The 27587-nt window shown below is 40.6% G+C and overlaps 1 protein-coding gene across 12 annotated transcripts in view; it reads left to right on the top strand.

Moving 5' to 3' along the window:
- Positions 1 to 27587, top strand: part of RYR3 (ryanodine receptor 3) — a 541049-nt gene that overhangs the window by 206320 nt on the left and 307142 nt on the right. For all 12 annotated transcript variants that reach the window (XM_090033490.1, XM_090033491.1, XM_090033488.1 and 9 more), the window contains exons 15-21: positions 3008 to 3103; positions 3873 to 3991; positions 7869 to 8002; positions 9487 to 9728; positions 13065 to 13257; positions 25449 to 25665; positions 25904 to 26008. In XM_090033490.1, coding sequence (XP_089889616.1) covers positions 3008 to 3103; positions 3873 to 3991; positions 7869 to 8002; positions 9487 to 9728; positions 13065 to 13257; positions 25449 to 25665; positions 25904 to 26008 — 1106 coding nt within the window. The remainder of the gene's footprint in view (positions 1 to 3007; positions 3104 to 3872; positions 3992 to 7868; positions 8003 to 9486; positions 9729 to 13064; positions 13258 to 25448; positions 25666 to 25903; positions 26009 to 27587) is intronic.

Genomic DNA, 27587 nt, shown 5'->3' with positions numbered 1-27587 from the left:
AGTTTCTTTTTCATGGATCATCTCCCATTGGTCATATGCAAATAGTATTAAAGAAAGGTTGCTTCCCTTGAATTATCAAATATTGCCAAATATAATTGCTTAAGATAGGATACTGCAGCAGATGGATTAAGAGTGTGTTTAGATATAGAGAATATTCTGTCACAGTATCATTATCAAGAGAGTTCTGATTTATCTGTTTTATCCCGTTGGCTACTGAGAAGCTCTAGTAAAAAATATTTGGAGACTATTTAATTACTGTTGGAACTGCAAGGAAGTTGTTACGTTTTCTGTTACTGTTGCACACAATTACAAATTAGCTGTTTATGGCCAGATTTTACATAGTCAGCTAAGTGGATTTAGGTGCTGAAGTTTGAACCATGTTCAAGTCCCTGATAATTCATTAATGCATTTGTTTTTGTAAGATGTTGTAATAGTAGCTTTAGTCCTGGGCCGTAAAGCAGGAAGGAAGAAGAAGAAAAAAACTTAATTTTTTCTATTAGCAATTTTTCAGGGAGACATTTAGGATGGAATGGGATCACATGAAGGTGCCTAAGGTCCATAGTCCACTAACGTAACTAATAAGTGGATTGCAACCTCTTACTAGCATCTTTAAAAGCAGGATATTGCATGTTACACTTAGATCATACTAACTCTGTGGAAAGTTAACTGATGTTAAATTTAGAACTTGTTGTGAGTAGTCACATATTAATGGGTTAATACTTCCTTTTTTTTTTTTGCTTGCACACCTCTGACTTGCCACTAAAGAGTTGTCAAGCAGGGACATAGCTAGGAGCCAGGACATTTGCACTAGGTGGTGGAGGATGGGAGTGCTGCAACCTGAGATGCTGGAGGACTCCAAATTGCTCATTGTACCTCTGTGGAGAAGACTAAAGATACCCTAGCATGAACTAGAAAGTATGAGTTAACCTTTGCCTGAAGTGGCATTGCCTTCTGAAAGTCTCAAAGTTCTTAGCATGAGTTAATGAGCTTTAACATACAGACACTCACATTTAAAGTGTTCTTAGTATGGTCTAATGTAACTTCACCCTTAGAGGAGTTACCTGGAGGAATGTCTGATTTCTAGTTCCCAGTTGAGAGTAGACTGAACATCAGTTATGCAGTGCCCCCAGCAAAACGAGAGACAAGGTAGGAAGAGGAAGAAATTGAAATACAATACTCAATTTTTTTTATTTTCAGGATTGCAGATTGATGCTAATTCTGATTGGTTTATGATATGAAGGTGACACTGCTTTGGTGGCATCCTTCTCACAAGCCACTATAGAAACATTTATTGGTCGTATGCTTGGGGTGGTAGGGCATGCTTGAGTCAGACTATCCAGTATTCCATATGATTGACTGTCTCTGACTCTCTCTCATTTGAAGCTATAAAAGGAATTTCCCCCTAATTAGACATTTTCCAGTTGCCCCACTAACTGGCTTCTCCTTAGCACCAGATGTAGTTTATAGACCCAAAAACAATCCAGAAAACTTTAAAGTCAAAGAGACAGCTAATGTATTTAGATACCTTCAGAGTTAGAGGTGCACTGATACATCAGTTTAATATCAGTGCACTAATATAAAGAAAATTGACTGTATTGGAAATTGGCTTTTTTTTTGCCTGATGTGGCCAATAATTTGGCCAATAAATGCCCTGTGCATGTGCACAGCTGCAGCCCAGCATGTAGGCAGCAAGGACCACAGCCTAAAAGTTTGGAGAGTTGTATCCAGTTGGTAAGTCTGTTGTGGTGAAAGGGGGAGGGAGAGGGAAGGGGCATAGGGGGGCAAATCGAGGTCCTCATGGTGAGGGAGGCAGTGGGGCTGGAGCTGGGGCAGGGGCTTCCCAGTTGGGATGGAGCAGGGACAGAGCTGTGGCTTGTCCAAGTGGCCCCCGGGGGGGGTGACTCCTGCCAGTGCGCACAGTTCAGGACAGCACAGGGATCGTGTGCCTCTGAATCTGTGTGGGACAGGACAGGCTGCCACTGCAGGCTAGGACTAGGGCTATGCTGGGTTCTTACTGGCAGGGGTGGGCCAGGCTGCAGTCAGGGCACAACAGGTAGTGACCCTGGGAGGGGGAGTTGAGAAGGGCTATGGCAAAATTTGGGGTGGCTGTAGCTCCCTCATAGTCCCCTTCACAATGGCACTGCTGACCACCCCAAGTTCAGCCTGGCCCAGTTCCCACTAGGAAAAGCTCAGTGCAGCCCCAGCCCACAGCAACACCCTGCCCCACATGCAGATCTAGGGGCACATGCTCCCCATGGTGGGGGAAGTGGCAGGAGCCACCCCCTGCTCTGCACCCCCTAGACAAACCATCTTAAAATTCCATCCCACACCCTGCCCCACCCCAACTGGGCAGCACCTGCCCTAGCCCCAGCCCCACTCCGGCCTTCGCTGCAGAGTCCTTGATCTGCCCCTCCATGCCCCTTCCCTTCCCCCACCTCTTCCACCACAACGGACTTACCAGCCACACACTGCTCTTCAAGCTACCTGACTACATATTGAAAATTGGATTGGTATTGGCCAATTTGCCTCCTTCAAAAATGGCTATCGCTTTCAGCCCCAAAAATCTCTATCAGTACACCCCAAGATGAGAGATGAGTGATTTTATGGACCAAAACTTTGTACACAGGCACTTCAATTCTACTTAAGCCCTGGTTTAAGATACCTAAATGATCTAGCCTGAAATCCTGATTCATTTTACACAGCATGTTAAACAGTCGTCATGGTAATAGATTTAGTGACTACTGATTTATACCTCATTTTAATTAGGAAATAAGAGTGATAGTCTCTGGGTTGCCTTACCAGTATCCTAAGTCACCTGATTTAAACAAAATCTAAAAGGTGGTGCTAGTAATGAAATGCCTAAAACTTGTATTTAATTCTGGCAGGAGTATAAATATAGAGGATTATGCTATGTTTCTGTTTAGTAACTTTATTAAAATATTTGTTTAATATTAGTGATTAACACGAATCTTAAAATGGCACTTGTGTTATATCTATTTTTTTTCAGCTGCCCTCATCCGCGGTAACAGAAACAACTGTACCCAGTTTTCAGGAAACCTTGATTGGCTGATAAGTAAATTGGACAGATTAGAATCTTCCTCAGGTGAGATAATTGTATAACTATAGTGTTGCCATTACATTATGCAAATCATAACAGTTTCACCTGGAAAATAACAAGCATAAGGAAAGGAAGCAAGTTTATTGCATGAAATTTATTACATGAGGTTTTTAATAAAGCAAAGAAAATTTCTATTAACAAACATTTTATTTTAAACTACCAGTTTCCTTTTCATTTTCTCTTTTGTATTTTTTAGTTTCTTGTTGGTTTGCTTGCTTGCCATCACAGTTTAAAAAATGTGAAATAAATAATGTATAAGGTCTAGTAGAATCCTATGATTCGTAATAGCAAACAGTTTTGCAGCTACCAAATGTATTGCAAATAGCTTAATTTTTGGTTGTGTTGGGTACCATTAGATAATGTAAAAAATTTACAGTTTGAAATATAGTTTAAAATGACATAATACAATTATAATAAAATGTTGCTTAGTAATAAGAATGCCTCTCACTGATGAGCAGTAGTTCAATTTGCATTGTCTGTATGTTTTCAACCCAGATTTCTTACAAGAAAATAATAACCCACAGTTTACAGCTGTGTTTAACTTCTTGTTATAGTCTGATTCTTTTACATTACAGTTGGCCCTTATGTCTTCTTGAAAATATTTTCATCCTTTTTCAGACTGGAGGCATGTAATATATTAAGTAAGAGAAGTTAGAATTTCTTTTCCCTTAGGATGATTTTTTCTTTCACAGGTTTTTAAATTAAGCTCTGTCCTTTGTTTAATGCCAAAATTATTTTTGTGAAATTCATATAGGTATTTTGGAGGTGTTGCACTGCATCTTGACTGAAAGCCCAGAGGCCTTAAATTTGATAGCTGAGGGACATATCAAGTCTATCATCTCATTGCTGGATAAGCATGGACGCAATTACAAGGTATGATGGAGAAAATATAAAAGATATCAATAATCTCAACAGTAACTTACACATGACAAACTGAAAAAGTCTCTGTGACCTCTGTGACACATTGTTCTTAAAAGAATTAAAGAGCATGTGACTCACATTGCTTTGTAAAGAAGAAAAAGAAATATGAGAGATCTATCATTGCTTTCTTGTGTAGAGTAAGTCAAAGAGTATGTGAGAACTTATTTTCTATGACTAAGTCCATTTATACTTTTTATGAATATAGATAGGGAATATTACATGTCTGAATATGTATTAAGCCACATATGGATGTAACCCAAGGCCTTGGGACTGTACTTCCTGTGGAAGTCTGGGTCTACCAGTGTAGAATAGCTTGGGGTTTAAGTTTACTCATGAAACAGTTTGCCTATGATCTCCACACTTCTAACAAAAAAGAGCAAAATTCTGCAAAATTGCCACTCACATGAGTAGTCCCATTGATTGGATTCTGAGATTTTTGTAATGAGAAAGTCAGGTTCTTTTCTCATTTATACTGATTTTGTCCCAGGGAACTGAAGAAAGATATCTAGGATTTATACCAGAGTAACTGAGATAAAAATCTTACCCTAGAATAAAGAAGAATATATTAAAATGTATATATTCAAATAGCAAAATATTCAATAAGAATGTTAAAATGTATATGGTTATAAATGGGCTTTTCCCAACTACATAACTAGGTTACTCTGAAAAAGTGAATATTGAAAAATTCTTTATTTTTTAAATCTTTTTTTTTCAAAAGTAGACATTTCATTTAAAAGGACCTTACTCTTACCCAGACCCTTACTTTTAAAATAATTCAGAATTACAGCTTATTGCTCAATAAGTGTAGGAAGGTAAAGAAATAGAAGTAAAGGGGCGGTGGGGTACCACAGGGAAAAGTCCTTTATAATATCGGAATGAATTATCTCCAACAGAAAGTAAACAAAGCATTAATACAATTAATACATGATACTAAATTGAGAATAATGAAAATAGAAATAAATCAGGATGGCCTAGACAGATTAAAAATAGGAGAAGAATATAATGAAATGAGAGTCGGGTTGTAAAAATTAAGTCTATATATAGAGGAAGAAATCTGGAAAAATAGTAGCAATGAAAAGAGTTAGGATATGTCTGACATTAAATTACATTCACACAACATTCTCCTGAACTGGAAGCACAGAAGTCATACTAGTGGGTGCAGACAGAAGTGCAGGTCCCCGCTGTGACTGAGAAGACTTTGGAGGAAGCGTTCTGAGTTAGAACAGTCTCCTAGAACAAACAGAAGTTCATTTTCGGTTCCAGAGGAAAGGGGAATCTAGCTGCTGGCTGAAGCTAGTTTTCCGTGGCAATGGCACCACCTCTGTCCTAGCCTGTTCCTGTTTCTGAATGGGAGTGTGGAAAGGGAGCAGAGGGAGCTCATTCTAGGGGTTCTTCAGTTGGTGTTGGAGGGTGGGGTGAGCTCCAGTTCACCTATGACACCCGCCAGTGGGGGCTGAAAATCCCTAGACAGAACTCCCTCCACTCCCTTCCCCCCCACCTTCCATTCTGGAAATAGCTCAAAGCTGGCACACAGACAGAAGTTACAGAAGACACTCTGTTTTGAAACATCTTCATCTGACCCCTCATGAGCAGTCAGATTTTCACCCGATCACCTATTTTTTAAGCTGTCTGCAGCTATACACTTGTGTTTGATCACAACTATAAACTGATTTCTGTGGACAGTTCAGGCAAAAATTGTTACTTCTGCCTGTGCCCAGTGTTCTGCGCATAGGCTTATCCTTAAAAGTATTAATCAAGTTTTCTTTGAAGTATTAATCAGAAGTAAATTAGACATGGGTGTTCAGTGGCAGCAAAAAATATCAACAGAGTTAGATAGGAGGGAACAGTTCACTTCATATTGATGACTACCTTTGGCATATTGCTTTGGATCTAGGAAACACTATCTAAAAGCTAATGAACTGGAATAGATAAAAGGAGCCAAAATGTTTGGGAGACTTGAATTATTTTTTTACAAGGAAGATGAAGTGTCTGGTATGGTACAACTTGCCTAAGCAATAACTAAGGAAAGTTCAATAATCAAACAAATATCAGAAAGGAAAAAACATGGTCTTTAGGAAATATATAATAGGAGAATATAAATAGAAATGTGTAATAAAATTAAATAATAGGAATTTAAGCTAATTATTAGGAGTACTTCCTGCCAGAAATATCTGTTATGTTGAGGAATAGAAATGATGGAAGCCCTTGCAGTTGGAGCATCTAAATGTAGACTGTGTAATGGGTGTTAAAAGTACAGAAGGGAACAATCTTGTACCAGCAGAAGAAACAGCTAGATGACAGAGTTTGTCTTTTCCATCTGTAATGTCAATGACTGGGCATCTGTCATAGTCTGTGAAAATGAATTTGTTGTTCTAGTTACAGAATGTCTTGTTTCCTGCTAGATTAGACATTTTTTGTTATAGTCAGAAATATCAAGTCAAGAATCCTATTAACCCAGCTTTAGCCACACATGAGATTTTTAAAATGTTCTTTGTGTTTGTCTGAAACAAAATTGATATTCAGGGATGTGCTGAAAAGCAGTTTTTGAGAATTATGCTCAGCAGATGCATAAACTGAATTTAAGCAGTACATGCATTGTAAATAGTGCTTGATTCTCATTTATGCTCAGCCCCCTTTATGCTTCTTCAGCAGTGTAAATTTTAATGATCAGAGAGAATAATTTTTCAAATCATCTCCTTTATTTTCCTGTGGTTTGAGGTCATACTCTGAATTAGAGAATTAAGCAGAATGTCAGATAACAAACACAAAGAGGAAAAGCATTCCTGATAAAGCGAGGCACTTCCCTGTTCCCTCTGCTGTTCTGTTATACTACACCAAAGTATTCCATTCCCTCCCCATAAAACTTTTTGCTCAACACCCTGACTGATTACAAATAAAAATATTTTTCTCCTCAATTATCTTTCTATTGGATGGATTGTTCTCCCCCTTCTAGAATCCAGGTGGAACCAGAAGATGATATGCTGAAATTAGATCTCTGTGAAAATTATTTCCAATCCCTGTGGATTTTCTTTAATTTTGTGCGTTGAAAGCATGGTTTCAAAGCAGATTCATTAATGATTTTAGAATCACACCAACAAGGGCTCACCCACTTTGTTCAAAAAGATTGTCAAGTCCTTAACGAAATTCTTAAAGAATCTTCACTATATTGCAAATTAGTAATGAGATTTGAAACCAGGCACATTGTGATCATTTCTGGACATTTTTGTGACATTTCTGGCAGGACGTATTAGAAGTGAAAGTACCACAATTCTCACACGAAAGCAAATTTCTTGTTATTTCTGATTTAGTTTTGCAGACACAAAAAATAATATTTGTTACCTTAAAAAAAAAAAAAGGCCTAGGGTAGATAAAATATTAAAAGGAAATAAAAAATAATAAACCAACTTCCCAGTGCTCCAGATAATCCCCACAATTTAATCCTGCCTGCTAAAGCTTGCTCAAAAAAAAAAGTTCTTACAGTGTTTCCAAAAGATGTCCAGGTTTAGGCTCTGGCTGTCTTTAAATCCCAAATCTGAGGTGTGACTGACCTCCCATGTATTTTTGCTGAACAGACTTGGGAAACTTGCGGGAAATTTGCTCTCAGCTGACCTTAGGAATTAAGGCTTTATCTTCACATTTTTATACCTGTTATCACAATTACAAACTACCTTCATTTCATATATAGCCAACTATTTTTTAAAATTTTTTAAAACTAAATATTTGCAGAGAGTATCCTCCCTATTCCCTGTATACTTTGGAGTTGAATTTAATAAGCATAGTTATTGTGCTGCAAACAGTATTTGCTTGACTTCACTCTGACCTGTTTTAGGTTCTTGATGTTCTATGTTCTCTCTGTCTCTGTAATGGAGTGGCCGTGCGTGCAAATCAAAACTTGATCTGTGACAATCTGCTCCCTCGAAGAGATTTGCTTTTGCAAACCCGTTTAGTTAACGATGTTACGAGGTACTGTGCATGGTTTATTACTATATTTGAAAATGAACAGGTCTTTACTATTAGTTTAAGTTGAGAGGGCACTCTTTTTCATTTTTTATTCTGAGAATTTTTCAGTGTTTCTTAGTCACAGAAAGATAAAGGCCAGAGGAACCTTTAGATGTTGTTTATTTAAAAGTATGATGTTAAAAATAACATAGGGCCATGGTAGATGTTACACATAGGATACAATTAACCTATTAATTGCTTCATAAATAGTAACCTTCCACACTGTCAGGAAAGTACTTGTGTGACAACATAAGAAACCAGCCACAACAATGTTCTACAAAATATTTTTCGTGGAACATTTTTATGGCTGGTTTCAATTGTGCCTTTAATATGAGTGTGTAGTCGGGTAGTCCTGCATTCAGCCTGATGCCAGATCTATGATAGTGATTTAGTTGTGTATGGCAGGATACGTGGTTTTTGGGACCTGAGATCATATCCCATCATGCCATTGTTTTAATGTCTGCCAGAGCCTATAGAAATGATCTGCAAACTGCCTTTGAATAGAAACTGAAAAATTCACAGGGAAAAAGAATTAAAAGTCATTTGTTTTGGGGGAGTGGTGTTTTTTTCTTTTCTTTTTTTTTTTTTGAGCATGTCAGTGGACTTTGCAAACAAACAGATCCCTTGAAAAGAAAGGACAGAAGTAAAATTAAATGCAATGGAAGTGTATTATAAGATAGTAAAAAATATTGGTTTTATAGAAAGTTAACAAATGCTAATTTTATTTCTTCATGTACTAATTGTGTTCTGTTTTTAAAGTAATACAGCGAATTAGATATAACTATAGCCTGCCAAAGTATGTGCCTCTCTTTTTGCCATGGTTGCTATCCAACACAGTGTCTTTCTGAAGGAGAGCTTACTTATGATATCCGGCCTAAAATTTTTAAATTGTGGCTTCTGCACTTTGCAGGTGTCTCTCTTGATTTGGTGCTTCTGTGTAGCAGTGTTCAAAGAAATCCAATTCTTATAATCTGTGGTGTGGCTATCAGTTTGTTTTCTGATGGAGAACATTGATTTTATATGGAAAAGTATGACTGACTTGACATAATCAGGCCCTATAGAGGACACTACTGCATCAGACTAAGAACACACAGAATATAAGTATACTATTGAAGTATTTGCATTTAATCAAAGCTATGATTCCCTTGTGGATCAATCCTTCAGATTTCTATACCAGCCAAACAGATGCAATTTGTTGTTTTGTTTTTCATGAAATTTAATATATAAAATAAATGGCATGTTGAGCTGCTTCAGAATTTGGCATTTTTTAAAAAGTTTCTAAAGCCAAAGAAAACATAAAGAATATTTTAGCAGAGGTTTACAGGTGGGGGATGCTCTCCACACCTAAACTCAGGGTTTATATAATCAAGTGTAATAGCATAAAGTATGGCAGCAACCCATTATTACATTTATATTTTGTATTATCTGGTGTATCTTTTCTATTTTAGTATAAGGCCAAACATATTTTTGGGGGTTGCTGAGGGCTCTGCACAATACAAGAAGTGGTACTTTGAACTAATAATCGATCAGGTAGATCCATTTTTGACGGCGGAACCTACTCATCTACGAGTTGGCTGGGCCTCTACATCAGGCTATGCTCCTTATCCTGGAGGTGGTGAAGGATGGGGAGGCAATGGTGTTGGTGATGACCTCTTCTCTTATGGTTTTGATGGCCTTCATTTGTGGTCTGGTAAGTATTTTGTTGCTATTGTTTTTTACAGTAGCTTTCTAAAAATAAGTATTTAGAAATAACAGATTCCTAAAATTAATCTCAAGGTCACGTGTAGTAAACACTATTTTATAATGAGACAAATTTGAATCCCTTACATGGGTGGAATTCTCAATTTTTTTCTAGTATAAATGAAATCAGGATTCTAAATATTTTCTTTTATTAATGTGCCCTTCTCTAAATACTGTTTGGCAAATCATTTTTCTTTTTCTATACTGGGAGATGTACCTCACTGCTTCCATGCATAAAACCTCCCACTGAGTTCAGTAAAAATTCTGTTTTCAGTTCTAAGCACTCTGAGCCCTGTGCCAAATGTATAACATATTCATGCTGTATTTCAAACAAAAACCACAAACTTTGTATAATAAGGGTCATCTGGTTACCTTTCTTACTTTGTGACACATTACTTTTATATTTTGTATGTGCAGCTGAAGTGAAATTATGTTTGCTGTCCTTATATCTACTACTAGTTTAAGTATATAAAATATTATCAATCTTTTCATAAAAGATAAGTTTGAAAATAGGAACATAAGAATTGCTGTGATATATTACTATTTGCTGGTGTTATTCCTAATACATCATTATTTTTCCTCAGTAGTAAGCTCAGTAAGTAAAATGCATGTGTTGGCTGTGGCCCATGAACAAACATGATGCAGCAAGAAACTAATTATTATTTAGGAAAATATGTTTTTGTTAAAACTCTTATTATGAGAGGTACAGTATGAGTAGTAGTTTAAATTACTTTCATTTGGTGCCACAGTAATTTTTTCTCTAATGTAATAAGAGATGTTGTGAAATGTGAAGGTTATACTGACAGAGTTAATATCAGTGACCAAGCATGTCTGGTCTAGGATGTCTGGGGCATTATCTGGTGCATCTCAACCTTCACTGATAAATAGCCGGTGGCTGATACAGATGGTGTACATTGGTGCAGTTGAATCCCCCTTTGGGGCCCCCCCTTTTGGAATTTGGCAACCTCCCCTACCCCCACCCCATGGTAGCTAGCACCTTTTTCAGTTAGCTGTCCCTCTTCAGCTAGGCAAGCTTCACTCAGGGCCACTATCTGAATGATGAATCTGGCCAGTTGTCTATCAACTAGAGCTGTTCTTCTTTCTCATCTATCTGCTGTTGTACAGTCCACTTGCATGCACACATTCCAAGCACCAATGGTGAATGGTGTCACATTTGTCTTTTTTGTCTTTTTGTGTGGTTTTCAACCACTATACCAGGATCCCCATCAGCCACAGTATGCTGACCAGGATTAAGGTGAGCAGTGTGATCTCAAATAGGGCTGCTCAGTCACCCAGAGGACTGCCAAATTCCACTGCTGCTTCAGTCTAGTGAAATGTGAGTCTATGCTCTGAGCCACCTGTGTGCAGGTCTGTAGCTATGGCTCCCAATGTATCCACACCTGCTGCTCTGCTGCTCACCCATTGCCACAGGGATGTCATGACTTGCACCTGAGTTGGTTTTAAGTGCAGGAAAGTTGTGGAGAGTCACCCTCACTCTCTCATCTAGGCCTGTCCGAATCTAGTAGCATGACAGGGTTGAGACATCTGAAGACAGTTCTGGATGCAGTGGATGGCCATCAGGTCCTGCAGCACTTGAGCTGATGCCCTACACTGTCCACACAGCTCTTGCCATCTGCCTTCACTATCAAGGAGATGAGCATATCTTCTCAGCCTCCTGATCTACCAGAGAAGACTTTTCAGAGGGAGCCAGGTGTAGCTGTCCATTCTGGTCAACAGTTTAGCTTTGCCCTTACTTTTATTTCTGGGTCAGCTTCCATAGCCTTTTCCTGCCAAGGGGTAACCCACAAGGCAGTGTAGACTGGAGTTTTATGGTACCCAAGACTTGCTCTTCTCTGGGGTTTGGCCCTGGTGGCACTTTCTAAGGGCTCTTCTGCCACAAGCAGTCCCACCACAATGACCCCAAGTCCCAGGAGGGTGCAGTTTTCGGTCATACCTGGGACCCTTCCAAAAGATAAATATAACAAGGCATAGCAGGGGAGGGGAAGAGGAGATTCCCCAAATCTCCGAATCTCCCTGGGTAGGTACATAAATTGTATGTAAATCCCAGAAAGTGTGAGCTAAGAAAAAAATTAGGTAGATGGACAATATGATGAAGGAGGAGAGCCCTCCCACCTTTTAGCCTAATGGTTACTTCACTTGATCAGGATATGGGAAATCCAGTTTCCAGGTCCCTCTAACCTTTAGGAGGCTTGAACCCACATTTCCTTATTCCTATCCTGACCACCAGGCAATGAACTAGGCAGAGCCACAAGCCCCATTGAAGCTAGCCTGCTCAGCTGCCAACAGGGATAGCCAGAAGGAGTGCAAGTTAGAGGGAGTCTGTCTCTGATTTTAGGAGATGGGCATTGCTTTAGAAGTGAGAGGTTCCTAGGTTGTGGTATCAGTTCCTGCTTCTGGATTTTGCATTTTGTAGTCATTGGATAAAATGCACAGACAGCAACAGAAGCAGGGGTCAGAACTAGGATCCCTCCTTTCCCAGGTAGTGCTCATCTCTCTGAGCCACAGAGATATTACTTTTCAACAGGGTTGATGCTATTGCTATTTATCATTTGAACAAGTACAGTGATTAGAGCAATTACTCAGAAATGCAGTAATTGCCTGACCGTATTAGATAACTGGTCCTTCTCATACAAATCCTTCAGAGGAAGCTTCAAGTAAATTTGTAGTGGGCAGTAAACAAATAGCAGTCTTCTAGAGGAAGATTTTTTTTTTGTTCATGGTTGAGAGCTGTTAGCCTGGGCTTATGTCTCCCTTTTTTGTTTACACCTTTACTTGTTCTCAGCATCCCTATGAATACCATCAAGGTAATTATGATGCATCACATACTCTGACACTTTGTGAGTAACTATAAGACATAAGTACTTGGGTGTGTTAGTGTTGACTTTATCAAGACAAAGGTCATCCTTTACTGTACCTGAGTACTCTTGCATCAGCCCATAGTAAGAGAAATCATTGCTTCAAATGATCCTATTCTTTCTTGCTAACAGCTTCAGAGGTCTCAAGTGATTTGCTCAGTTCATGCACTGTTCTGCCACTTATCAGTTTGAAGGATATAGCTAGCTGTCTGTTTCTTAAAAAAAAAACAGTCACAAAGCAGATGAAGGCAAGGTCATGCTTTTTGTGACTGAAGGAAAATAAATTATTTAAAGTTTCAGATAAGTGCGTGTCAGAATTTTTGAAGCAATATAGTTGTTCTTTTGTCATTAACTCCTTATATGCAGGAAATTGTTTAAAGTCTTTTTATCTCTAACTGCTTTCTTTTTAGGTCGAGTATCCAGAGCGGTAGCATCTGTCAATCAGCATTTGTTGGCATCTGACGATGTAGTTAGCTGCTGCTTAGATTTAGGGGTTCCCAGCATTTCATTCCGCATTAATGGACAACCTGTACAGGGAATGTTTGAGAACTTCGGTACTGATGGATTGTTCTTTCCTGTGGTGAGCTTCTCAGCAGGCGTCAAGTAAGTGATTGCTCTTTCTGTATTTATAGTTTGCTCTTTTGTCCATGTTGTTAGGCTGAATGTTGCTGGAAATTATGCATTTCTTTTATTTCATTGTAGAGGTACTGTAGAACTGTGAGACAGAAAGGTTAAAAAAAAAAGTTGTTCATTTATTTAGGGACTGGTTGGCTCAGATTTATTTTGTAGAGCTTTTAACTTCTTGGTCATTGATTTGACTCTATCCCAGGTTGGCAATAAATGAAAACATTATTATTTGATGAGTGTTCAGGACATTAGTTTTCTCTTCCTTTGGACCAGGGCCCACTTCAGCACCACATTTGGCATTAATTAAAACTTTGGTTGACAATCTTGAAAAAATATTGAAGTATAAATTATTAATCAACAATGAGGTTGAGCTCTTATAGCAGAGATGTTGAAGAAGATTAGTGAAATAATCTTAGAAAATGTATATCATATTGCCCATCCTATATTGTGATCAATAAAATGAAGCCTTCTAACTCACAATAGACAAGCAGCTCCCCACCTTTACCAGAGGAAAAATCAGTTAAAAATGTTTATTGTGATTCTGTTTTGAGAAGTCACCATACAAACAGTAACTTCCTTTTTAAGACTTGCTAAAATTGTTAAGTCTGTTTACTTCAGTGACTGAAATATTTTTTTTTTTATTATGTGAGAACTGTGTTTTGTGGTCCATGGGGAACATAGACGGGCTGAGAATTTGGGGGCAGGGCCTGCTGAGGAAATCTGGGGCATGGAGTCCAATTAGAGTTGGCTATTGGTGGCCAGGCATGAGCAATGTCTGTGTTCACCCCTTTGGCTGCCACTCCTGCTTGCCCTGCCGTCACCCACCTCACTGCTACTCACCCTGCCATCATCACCACTCACCCAACTGTCACTGGCATGTCCAGATCCAGACCACAGGAAGCCCTGCAGTCTGAATCTGACTCAGGGGTGGAGTGAGTTTGACGCACCTGGGATATATCTTCCCAAGCCCATTAAAGTTTAAAGAAGCATTGCTGACCTACTTTGCCTGAAGATGCTTTATTGTCCATGCTCATTTACAAGCAGAAAAATCTAGCTTTCATAGTCCAGGATGATTTTGCAGATTTGGGGGGAGGGAAGGGGAAGGAAAGTGCATATGATTGTTTTCTCATGTTTGTTTTTTCCCCATATAAGAACACTTGATAGGGTTTATAGATTCATAGATTGTAAGGCTGGAAGGGACCTTTGGAAGATCGTCAGGTGCAGCCCCTGCACCAGGCAGGAAAGATAACTGGGGGTCAGGTGATCCCAGCAAGGTGACTGTCTAGTCTCCTTTTGAAGATTTCCAGGGTAGGTGATTGCACCACCATTGGAGGGAGCTTATTCCACGGTCTGGACACCCTGACTGTGAAGCAATTTTTCCTAATGTTGAGCCTGAATCAGCCTTTCAGGAGCTTGTGGCCATTACTCCTAGTTTTCCCCTTGGATGCCCTGGTGAACAGTTTCTTACCAAGCCTTTGATGTACTCCCCTGGTGTGATGTGTGAAAATGCTAGATAGGAAAGAGTTAATGGCCTAGCATGCAATATCTAATAGATAATACCTAGAAAGAATAAACAAGAAGGAAACCAGTGATAGAGAGATAAAAAAAAAGTTCAGAGTGTATTTCTAACTTTTTAAAGAAGATTTCTTTTTAAGTCTGGAAGGACTTGAGTCCCGAGCATGAGAGCTACTAGGCCAGAACAGACAGGAAAGGCAGGGGGTTTTCAAAAAGCTCAAGCTACAAATGGTTTATCCACCTTGCAGTTAGGAAAAGTGGCCAAATTTCTTCTAGGTCAGGGAATTCTGAGAAACTCCCAGGGCTGCCTGGAGAGAATAAGCAGGAAGACATGAGAAGGGACCTGGGTAGGTTTTATTAGCAGTGACTAACCATTCAACTGACAGATCAGATAATGTCAACTGACTCATCAATTGATTGCCTATTATTTGACCAGAGTAAAAAATTATCATATATTCCATGAAGCCAAGAACACCCTTGTATAGCTGGCAGCCTACCATGTTATCTGTTAGCAAGGCCAGGAGTGAGGGCTCCTTACCCCTCAGTCCTTAGGAGTCAGGACACAAACATACACAAACACAATCCACTTAGGATAGGCATTCCTTACTCTGCTTCTCTCTTCTGAGCTTTTCCAGCTTCCTTTTCCTTCCAACACCAGCCATAAAGCCATATGGTAACTTTGGCAGGCCTACATGTTGTGGTGTGACAGTGGAACAAACCCACCAGGATTTACATCCCACACAGTGGTTGCATCCACATGTGCACATTAATGCGCAGCAATAAATTCTGGTGCATATCATGCCACAGATTATTGCTCATGGGTGCCGAATTTATACATGCACCCAGGATTACAGCATGTTGAACCAGGTCAGAGCAGTCCTGGCTAGCTGGAGGACTGGGAGGGAGGGGGATCAGCCTGCTAATCTGGGGCTGTTCTGACTCAGCTCAATGTGCTGCAGAGGGGCTGGCTGGGAGGATGCTTCAGTGCAGGGCTAGCTGGAAATCAGATGCCTCACTAAAGCACCTTTGTGCTCCAGCCAGCTGGGTCAGAAGCTACATGTGTTGCTGCGTACAAAATAGCTCCCCAGCAGAGTAGTATGTGTATTTAGTAGTAGTACCCTGCTGGAGAGTTTATTAATTTCCTGCGATATAAGAGAGCCATGTGTGTAGATGCCCAGGTATTTACTATAGAGCTAATTAGGCAACTGCAGTAAATATCTCATGTGGATGCACCCAGCATCTAGAAGGAGGCCACTAAGTGCACAGTAAGATTCCTTGGGACAACAATGAGAAAACAGACACAGGAGTGAAGATTATAAATTGATAACAGGGGTCCTCGGGGAGGACCCCAAGGGCAAAGCATTGACCAATGCCCATTGCTTCCCAAATGCATCTTAAGAGCTGTTGGATGCTGCCCAGTGAAACTCTGCATGAAGATACATATGGATAGAAATCAAGACAGTCCTACAGGTGCCAAGGTCCCCTTCAGCCAGCATCACCTTCCTAGTCTGGTAAATGGACAGCTTGGCAAACCAAAGAAGAGATTGAGCAGAAAGTTCTGGGATCTCTTGGGACTACAGATAAGCTGCTCTGTGCTGAGGGAGGAATCAAAACCATCAACATGGGCAAGGTTCTCGCACTGGCCATCAACTGTAACTGCAGGCATCTCCAAATAGGAACAGTAACAACCAGTAGAGGGAACTGGCTGCATGAAGGTGCACACAAGGGGCACAGACAGAAGTGCAGCTCCCCACTGTAAGTGAGAACATGTTTCAGGAGGTATTCTCAGTTACAGTGATCCTGCAAACCAAGCAGAAGTTCACTCTTGGTTCCAAGGGGAGGAGAATCTAGCTACTGGCTGCCAGCTTGCAGATGGTTTCCCTAGCAATGGGAATAGCAATGGGTTTCCCTCCTTTTCCCCAACCTGTCCCTGTTTTCAGAATGGGAGGGGGGAAAGGGAGAAGAGGGAACTCATTCTAGGGATTCCTCCGCCAGCTCTAGAGGTTGGGGTGGGTGAATTGGAGCATCCCCCAACCTTGGAGTGGAAGCTGAAAAACCACAGACTTAACTCACTTTCCCCTTCCCATTCTGAAAACAGTGACAGGCTGGCAGGCAGCACAGACAGAACTTACAGAAGATGCTAAGTTTTGAAAATCATCATCTCACCCCTTATGCAATAGGGGTTCAGATTTTCACTCGATCTGCCATTTTTTAAGCTGTCTGCAGCCGTGTACTGGTTTGGTCATGGCTATAGACTGTTTTCTGTGGGCAGATCAGTCAAAAATTGTCATTTTCTGTCTGCACCCAAGCAGTCATCACAGTGACGTAGGTCAGAAGTGTCCAGAAGTCAGGGCTTCCTTGCATCCATAGCAATTGCTGTGAGTAGGAGTAGCCACCTACTCCCTCCAGATGATCTAGCAGTGTGCTCCGTAAAGCTCCTGGGAAGTACTCAACTCTGGAGTCTTGGAGTAGCTGTTAGAAACAAAACTAAAGACTACTGGTTGAATTAAAAGTGCAGGCAATATTGTAAGATTATGGAGAGTTGTAGAAAGCCAAAATCATATGTATAGATTTTTTTTTTTTCAGTAAAAATGTACATGGAAAAGCTGTTACAACTCAGTGCAAGTTCTGGTTGTCTTCTGCTCTTTTGTGTTATGTGGGATGTGTGAAACGGGCCCTTTTCAATTCAAATTTGGATCCAGCCTGAATCGGGGACAGTGATTCGATTCATTGATTTGGATCACTGTCTCCAGTTTGATTCGGCCAAATCCGAATCTGATGATTCAATGCTGATTTGGCAAATCAGCAATTCAGGTACAGCTTTAAAAGTTTTTTTTACATACCTTGAAGTAGCAGTGTGGCTAGTTATCATTGTCGTGCTGGGGTGATGGAGCATCCCACAGGAGTGTGGGGGGCTCTTCAGCATGCTTGGCAGTGAACCTGGAAGTGGACCAGAACTACTTCCAGTCCACTTCCGGGCCTGCTGGGGAACGCACTGGAGGGCCTCCCTGCACCCCTGCCCAGCCCAGCAATTGGCTACAGAGGGACCCTGAGTGCCCCCTCAACCCAGGAGGCACTAGTCCCTGAGCTGGGAGGGTGTGGGGGGGAGTCCCTGCACATTCCCTGGTGGACCTGGAAGTGCTTCTGATCCACTTCTGGGTCTACTGCCAAGTGCACTGGGGAGTCTCCTGTGCTTCTGTGGAACGCTGCATCTGCCCCAGCGCCACAGCGTTCAGAGCCCCTGCTACCTAGAGGTATGTAGAAAAAATACTTAAAGCTGTATCTACATCCAAATCACTGAATCTCTCCGAATCTCTCCAAATCGATTTGAAGAGATTAAAGGGTCCTCTCATTTGTTTCAGATTTGGAGATCCAGCTACCAAATCAAGCCAAATCTCCGCTGAATCGAATTAGGGACCAAAGCTTCACACAGCCTGATTATGCATGTGCTGCCCATGTGATGCAGCTTTTCATTTCTGATGTTGAAGTTCTTACAATTTTCTTATGACGTGTATTAAAACTAAAAAGCATTGTCAAGTTTTTCAAAAAAATACAAGTACCAGCATTCATATTTCAGCATCAATTAGTACAGCACTCAGTTATATCCACACTGAGTAAGCCTTGTTGTGCTCAAAAGCCATCCCGTATTAAATCTTTCAAAAATCTTCAGATAGGCAAGAAAGTGCTTTAAGTCGGCTGCTATTGAAGAAGAAGTGGCCAGGTATTGCTCCCAAATATCCTCACTGACATTCTTGATGACGATGTCTTTTGGATGAGAAACTCAAAAATTCATTTTTGTGCTTGAGCCTGTTGCCCAGTTCATTCAGAATATGGAAAACGATAGTTCTACATTGTCGGATACTGGGCACATCTACGTAAGATGCTATGTCACTGTAGATGAGCTACTTCAACGCAGGTTTGGACTTGTGGGTTGAAAATGACTTGTGTGCTACTGGGCCTGTGTAGTAATGGGTTACTACGTAGACATTTGCAGGCTGCTGCAAGTACTAAATGACTGCATAGTAACAACTGTACAGCTGGGGGCACATGTAGAGGCACCCACTGAGAATGAGTTCCTGATCATTAAGAAACATATTTTCAAGAATGCTGAATAAAGTCTACTTACAAAAACTGAAAAGAAAAAATTATAGACAAAATGTAGCGTGGGAAAATCAAGTAATAACTCTCAAACATACTGCTTTCTACCTTCTTGATCCATGTTTCCAGGACCATGAGCTTTTTGCTGGTGAATTTGATTCAGCTTGTAGCCTTATCTCTACAAACTTTAAAAGATATAAAACAAACAATTCTGGCAGAAGTAGCTAAGCAGGAAGCAGCCGATTCAGTCATAACACAATGTGGAGTGCAAATGAATCAAAACAAACTGTTCCTTCATCATGGTGGAAAGAATATGTCTAAACTGCAGCCCAGTTACAGTGGCAGAAACTTTTAACGCTTCCATACACTACTGCATGTGCAGAATGGAATTGGTCAGTTTAGGGAATCATCCATTCAAAAACCAGAAGTATATTAAAAGACTTCCACTTCTGGGAAGTTGGTATTCATATATCACAAATTAAGTTTAGAAAAGAAAATGGAAAATTAAGAGCGATTCAATATTGAGATGAAGAGAAAGAAGGAGATACCGATGATGATGATGTAGATGGACCTTTCTGCCTATCTATCCCTCAACCCTGATGCCTTCTTCCATGCTCTCTACAAACTGTCTCTAGGCTAGATCAGTATCCTTTCCCAGCCAGGCCCAATATACCTTCATACCCTCGATCCTAGTCTGTTTTCTATCCTAAGCTCTTATTTCCCAATTTCCCTTCTATGCTGCCACTCTTCCCACTCTAGCTCTTCTTTCTTCTTTGTTTCAGTCAAGTTGATTACTTCTTTTCCTCCTCAAGACTATCTGGGTATCCACAGAGAATGGTGAAGGCACAGGAAGATAAAATCTCCTTGTTTTTAGTTGTGCTGTTCATTATCAACAGCAAAAAGAATAAGTTATTAGGAAAATCTTGCTCATCCTTTTCAGGTCCAGGATGGAGCATAGTTAATTGAATTCAGCTGACAAACTCAAGTCTTTACTGAGCATGTGCAAACAGAGATTTTGCAAAAGTTATCTTAGCCAAATCTGGCATTTTGTTTGCAGTAATGACAAAAGAGTGGCAACAAACTAAACAGCCCTTTGAGAGAAAGTCCAAGTTTGTGCTGGAAAGTGCTAGAGTTCTCAGTGAAAAGATTGTAATTTTTTATACTGTACTATACTACGATGCCCCTCCCCATTGCAGCACATGTTCTAAAGCAGGGGTGTACAACCTTTTTGAATGTGGGGCTGGATCATGAACTTTTCATCACCCAGCAAGCCATATTCAAAGACCTCACAGGAAGCAGTATCACATCATCCCCCCCCCCCCAAACGAAAGTACAGTGTTTACTTTCATTTCCTGTCGCAGCACCTCAGGCCTCAAAAAACAGCTTGGAGGGCTGCATGGCGGCCTGTGGGCCATATGTTGGACAAGCCTGTCCTAAGGAAGCCTACCTGAAACTCTGTAGTATTACAGGCAGCCCAGGACACATCAACAACAAAGAACAGCTGAGAGGACGCTCCCTCCAAGGTGCTGCACTCCTGCTCAGACACTAGGTGGTGCCTCTGTTCTCTGTCAACACTTCAATCAAGCTGTGACTGCTTAGTGTGTTCACTGATAGCTGAAGTTTTGGGGGGTTTTTTACAGAATTTGCTGGCAGCCATGTTTAGCCAGAATTTTTACTGGCAATCCATACATTTACTGACAGTTGCCAACCCTGGTCCTTTCCTACATTGACACAGCAACCTCTTCTGAGCTGTTTAAATCCTTTGTAGCAACTTCTCCTATAAAAACATAACACAGTTGTAATTCAGATGATTAAGGGAGTGATTTAAATCTCTGTCCTGAAAACACAGTTTCTTTAATTCTACTCCAATTTGTTTAATCTCTTTTTAAGATAACATAAATTAACTGACAGAGAAGTAATTAAAAATAGATGTTTTAAACTGTTAAAAGAATTTGAAAAAAATGAGGATCCAGGTGTGTTGATTTGAAATGTCACTATTTAGAGATAAGCATCTTCCATTGTTAGTAACTGAACAGGTGGTATGTTAAATGCTGGTACCACAGGAGTCTCCTTTTCTCAGAACCTGTCTGTATCCTAGAACAATATTAGCTGCTTGACATATTTTGTCATTCTTCCTAAGAAAATTAAGTGTAATGGACAGAGCTGCAGTCACAGCTGTATTGGACATTGGGGAATATGTTCTACAAAAATATATTCACTTTAATTTTAAGATAATTTTTGTCTGTTCCAGTGATAAAACTATGTTCTCCGTTGAATAAACAATATATTTAACTTTTTGAGTATACTGTGAATCAATAAGATCATCTATTTCTCATTAACTTTTAGTAGATATTATGCAAAAATAAGAAATTCTATGAAATACTTATTGATGTTATCTCAGTTAATTAAAGTACAGAAATTGGAAAAGCAAGAAATACATTTTTAAAACTATTTTTATTAACTTAAAGTGAATGGAAAGTGAATGTAGAGTGTTGCATATAACAGGGGCTATCTACCCTAAAAAATGAAATGTTGGAAGAGCCAATATGTTGCATCATTTTAACAATAGATGGTTTCTTGGGCAGTGCCAGTAAAAATTTCCCATTGCCACTCCAGTAGTCCCATAGCTGTAGAGCTACTTCCATATTACTACATAAAGATTAGTTCTGGGAACAAAAAAAATCAAATATTCATATAACGGCCCAAGATAGTCAACAAGATTGTAAAGTAGTGAGATCATGATGTACTATTAATTATGGTAGAATAATAAATAGACATGGGGAGTGAAAGAAAGCCTGAATCATTCATTTTCCAGATCTGGAGCGGGAATTCTTATTCTTACAATACAATACTGAAAACATAGCCGATCAAATCAATTAATCAGAGTCAGACTCTGCTCTGACCTGCTACAACACCAACCATAAGACAAGGACAAAAGAATCTCTTTGGTTGTCACCTACAGCCCCCGGCTGGAACGCCTTAGGCATATCATTAATGACATCCAGTCCCTCTTGGAAAATAATGACCATCTCAAGGTAGCCATGGGAGACAAACCTGTCCTTCCTTACAGGAAGTCCTCCCTCAAACTACATCTCTTCAGCAACTGGCTTAGAACATATTATCACTAGACCAAATACGATCGATTATAACATCTGAGGTTCATTCACCTGCTCCTTTTCCAATGCCCTATACACCCTCACCTGCTTACAGTGCCCCTCTGCTATCTACATTGGATAGGTGGGGTGATCCTTATGTGAAAGAATGAATATTGATATCAGTTTCAAAAAGTCACACAAAACTGTGCCAAAATGCTTAAACTTCCCTGGACAGTCTATAACTAAACTCAGAGTAGCTGTTTTTAGACAACGAAACTTTAAAAACTAACTTGAACAGGAAATTGCAGAACATGAAATCATTCATGGACAGGATTATGTTACCTGTGGATTAACCATACATTAAACCAATACTATGGATTTTTTACCCCATTACTTGGATTAGCTTTTATGACTCCTATGTCCCTCAATGGATTCACTGCTTTATTTTTCTCTCTCCTACCCACCTCACCTCTCTTTTTTCCTCCTGTTTCTCTACCCTTTGTATTCTAACTATTGCTTTCTATTGAGAAATTCTGCTTCCTGCAGTCACTCCATAGCATATGATGAAGTAAGCCACTGATTTTGAAAGCACATGCATCTCTGACTTAGTTAGTATATAAGGTGCATATCTGCCATACCTTCTGCCTGCCTTCAAACTAATATGGCTAATTATCTCTCTCTCATCACTGTATGTAGGCAGCCAACAATGATTAGCCTAATTTGCTTCAGATCTGGTATCAGTTTACAGTATGACCTAGATGAAAGGTAGCCAACCTACAGCATGTGTGCCACAAGCGGCACTGGCAACCTTTGTGCGTGGCATACAGCAAACTGAGTAGGAGACAGGCAGCACACCCACAGATAAGGCAGGAGGCAGAAAACAGTGCAGCAGATCAGATAGGGAGCACAAGACAGGAAGCTGAACAGCAGATAGGGCAAGGGAAGGGGATCAAAGTAGCACTCTAAGAGGGTAGGGAACTAATTTGTGGCACACCTGCTAAAAAGGCTGGGCCCCACTGGTCTTGATGACCCAGGCAGGTAGTTTTCTTTTATTACCTTTATGTCCATTCTCTTATTAAAAGTATAAGGCAAAGGGAGTAATAGAACTCTGTAAATTAATGGATGTTTTTAATATAATTAAACTCATATCTGTAACTCTGTGTGTGTATTAGATTTAGAATTTTTGCAACAAAATAGCTGTTACTATATTGCTTATGTTAACCATAGACTTATTCTTGAAAAAATTATTACCATATTTACTCAAATTTAAGTTGACCCTGAATTTAAGATTACTCCTCTATAATTAGATTCTATATGTGGAAAATGTAAAAATTTGCTATAATTTTGCAGGTATATAATCTAATTATTGGAGGGTTGTCTTTAATTCATCCCCCCTTCCCTCCCCCACTGCTATAGGAGTGAAATCAGTGGCTGGGCGGGGTTTAGGTGGCTGGAAGGGGTCAGGTAGCCCCCTTGCCCTCTCAGCCTTCTTGTCCTCCCTGCCACCAGCACCCCCACCTTGCTTACAGCCTCTGCTGCCCCCTCAATCCCCACAGTCTCTGCACTTTCTTCTCACTCCCCAGTCTGTCTCTTCCCCTTCCTCACCCCCTTACTGTCAGACACTTCTCAGCTCTGTTACCTCATGGAGCATAGCATGTGGAAACGCAGCCCCTGCTGGCCAGTCAGCAGTGTTGGCACTCCTGATTGGCCGGGCAGGGGATGGAGTGTCCATGTATTCCACGCCTGGGAGGAAATCTAGCCTGAGCCAAACTGTACCTGAGAGTAAGAAGGGGTGGGGCAGGGGGTGGGGGGGGAGCAGAATCTACAGAAGGCAAGCAGAAAGCTGCTGTGGGTCTGAATCTGGCTCAGACTGGGCTCAGGGCCAGATTCAGAGCCACAGAAGCTGCCTGCCCCTGCCCACCTCTGATTTGTATGCGAATCTAAGATCAGGAGCTTTCCCCCCCATGCTGACTGGTGAGGGAAAATACCTCATATTAGATTCAAGTAAATAGCATAGGTGTTGAGTTTCTTCCTGTGTGTGATGGAGCAGTTTTAGTGCTCCGTCACTTTAAGGGCTGGAGCATCCAGCTGCCAAGTGGCTGATTGTGGTGGCAATTTTCAAACTTAGGCCAGAAAGGCAGCACTCTGAGTTCATCAGCCAAGGAGACAATGTCAGGCTGAGCTGCTCCTGGAACACCTTGGAGGTTGAAGGGTGAGGCTATAGGGAAGAAGGAAGCCTCAATGGTCCTGGGTATGACTTTAAGCTGCACCCTGCCGGAGAAGGGTGGCGTGGTGGAGCTACCTGTGGTGGGTTAGCTCCCCAGAAATGCCAGACCAGTTACCTCCCCAGTGAAAAGCAAGGAGGGGCACCTGAAAACCCCAACATCCTTGGTGGGTTTGATCTACACAGGGGGAGCCCAGACTCATGGGCAGGGCCCAGGTCAGTGAAGGGACCTGGAGCAGCATACAGGCTCCCCATGAGACCTGAGGTTGCAGAGGCCCTGAGAGTTGGCCAGGCACAGCTGTGGCCACCTGAGCCTCACACGGTGTAAGGCTGTAGGGTTAGAGGGCCAGGCATGGCTGCAGCCAGTTGAGCCCCATGGGGTGGAAGACCCCAAAGGAGCCCTTGTGAGGGGGCAGTAAGGAGCACCAGTGAGGGGAAATGAGGGGCTGTGAGCCCAGTGTATGGGGCCAGGGGCCCAGTGTGTGTTGTGTATGTTTGTCTGTCTAAAGAAAGAACCCAGTGCAAACCACTGGAGAAAATATCTGTAAGGATGCTGGGACTTCGAGCTCTGGTGAGGAGTGGGAGTCCCATGTAAGACTCTGGAGCACAGGTCCTAGTGGTACTTAGCTGGGGGAAACATCAGCAATGCATGGGACACGTGTAGGAATGGTAGCAGTGTGTACTTATCGCCCATGGTCATTTGGGCACACAAAGGGAAGCCTCCTGCCTATTTAATATCGCAGTCATTTAACAACAAGGCGTGGCAGATGAACAAGGCAGACAGTTTGCTCAGAGGCAAGGGTGGGGCCATACTAGTACCAAGCCTGGAAGGTGCTTTTGTCACACTGGGTACATAGATTATTTTTCGAATTTAGGTTAGTACACTGAATACTCCTATTGAAATTGAACTTTGCCCCTAAATCATCCATACTTTTAAGAACTTCACCCATATCTTTTTAAAATAAAACCAATGCATTCTGAAATAGGAATTTATGAGTTAGTCATTTTTCGCATTTAGCAAGGATTGACTGTTTTAATCAAATTGTAGATTACACTAATGTTAGCATTGGTTATTCTTAGATAATTATTTTAAACTTTAAATAGTAAATACAGATCTTTATAGACAGTTATTAAAATAAAGTAACTGAAGTATTTTTATCACTTAATTGGTTAGTTTCCTTGTTAATATGTGCTGTGCTTCTAAAGCATTTCACTTCTTCACTCCAATTGAATAGGGTTCGTTTCCTACTCGGTGGACGTCATGGAGAGTTTAAGTTTTTGCCCCCCGCTGGCTATGCTCCCTGCTATGAAGCTTTGCTTCCGAAAGAGAAGATGAAATTGGAACCAGTAAAAGAGTATAAGAGAGATTTTGATGGAGTTAGGGATTTGCTGGGTACAACACAGTTCCTCTCCCAAGCGTCCTTCATTCCTTGTCCAATAGACACCAGCCAGGTACGTCCACCTTATAATTAAGGAAGTGTTACATAGATATTATTTAGAACCTAAACAAGCAATTAAAAACATTAAATCTAGACCATACCCAGTTTTAGCCATGAACTCTATGGGCAAGGCAATATTTGATAATATGGTAAATGGTCTTGGTGTAATTTATTATAGCTGAAGTTTTTTTCGGAGAATGGAACATTATTGAATCTTTTCTAATTTGTTGAATTTGAATTTTCTTCTTTAGATTGTTTTGCCACTTCATCTTGAGAAGATCAGGGATAAACTGGCTGAAAATATCCACGAGCTATGGGGAATGAATAAGATAGAGCTTGGTTGGACATATGGCAAGGTACAATTCTGTCAGTAATTGCCTATGAACCAATAAATGTTATGATTATTAGGGAGCTTATAGGACTTCCTGTAATTAAATCATATTGCTAGTCTAATGAAGGTTTATGGGAAGGAATTTTCTAAAGTGCTTGCTGATAGCCTAACACTGTATCTTTTGATGCTTTGGTAAAGCTTCCAGTTAGGCCAACACTGAATGCTCTTGAAATCCTGTCTGTAATGAGGCACCACAGACAGGCAATCAGTTACTATGGTGATGGGGCTCACGTAGGTATTTCAATAAAAAATCTTGCCTAGATGGAGATTATGTTCTGTCTTTGATCAAAGCTTTTTTTTAATGTAGCTATGAACTTGGGCAAAGAGAGCAGAATATGTGTCAATAGCAGCTCACCCTCTTAATTGCCAATGAGAGAAAGCAGTTTCATAAGATGAATGGGAAAAGGAAAACTTGACCTGAATCTCAGCCTATCCTTCAATATGAATTCGAATGGGTCATCTGAAATTTTAAAAAAAAATAATGAGTTAACTTTTGTTAACATTTCAATTTGGCAGGCTTTTGAATGTCAATATTTCAAATGGAACACGAGCAGATATACTAAGATACTACGGTAAAAGATTTTTAATAGTAATTTTAGACTGCTCACTGCAAAAAGAACTAGCTGTCATGTGAAAGAGGCTTCTTTTTCAAATCTTTCAACACCGTTTTGCAAACATAAGTAGTTTCATTTTCAGATAATACTTGCCCTGGCACATGTTACACTTAAGACATGATTAACGAATTTATCATGTCTGAAGTTATTATCAGGCTACATGTTCAATTAATTAATGGCGTGATAAGCAAGGAATAAGCTGCAAAGTTATTTCACACAAAATATGAAATAACGTTGTGTCTGGTTCCTATCACACCATTGATGGAACATGTAGCTCCTGGAAGGCTGGCACTTTGATGGAACATGGAACTCTGCTAGTAATAATCCTTGGCTGGAGCTCCCAGCTGCACGGTGCACCACTGCAGCTGGGATTTTCATCAGCTGATAGAGTTCCCAGCCACTGGAGTGCATCATGTACCCCTGCAGTTGGGCACCCCATCAGCTAATTGAGGCAACCAGTTGCAGGGGCACACCATGCACCTCTGTGGCTAGGAGACCCATCAGCTGACAGGGCTCACAGCTGCTGGAGTCTGCTACTTGCTGGTGCTCAGAGAGCCCCAGATAGTGATCCCAGTCTCCCCCAGCACCAGTAATAAGGTGTGATGGAATGTGATGCTCAGTCACACCTCCTACCATGCACATCATACCTTTACTTGCACATATGCCATGGGCCTTGCATATCATTTTTAGATGCTTATCTAAACTAATGCATTATTTCTAATAGAACTGGAAAACAATATAAAATGATTCCATAAGGTTTTTACATGAGATTGTGCACATTACAGTAAATCCTGCAATCCTGACTCAGTGAATTACTCATACATTCAGTTAATGATTTTTACTGCATAAGAACTGTAGAATTTGGCTTACTGTTGGTCTTTTTATGCAGATTTTATGTCTTTTACTGTATTTCATAGCTACAGGGCATTC

Source organism: Crocodylus siamensis, chromosome 2 (assembly GCF_052110815.1).
Source record: "Crocodylus siamensis isolate JL-2025a chromosome 2, ASM5211081v1, whole genome shotgun sequence".
NCBI lineage: Eukaryota > Metazoa > Chordata > Crocodylia > Crocodylidae > Crocodylus > Crocodylus siamensis.
This window is presented reverse-complemented; position numbering and strand designations above follow the sequence as displayed.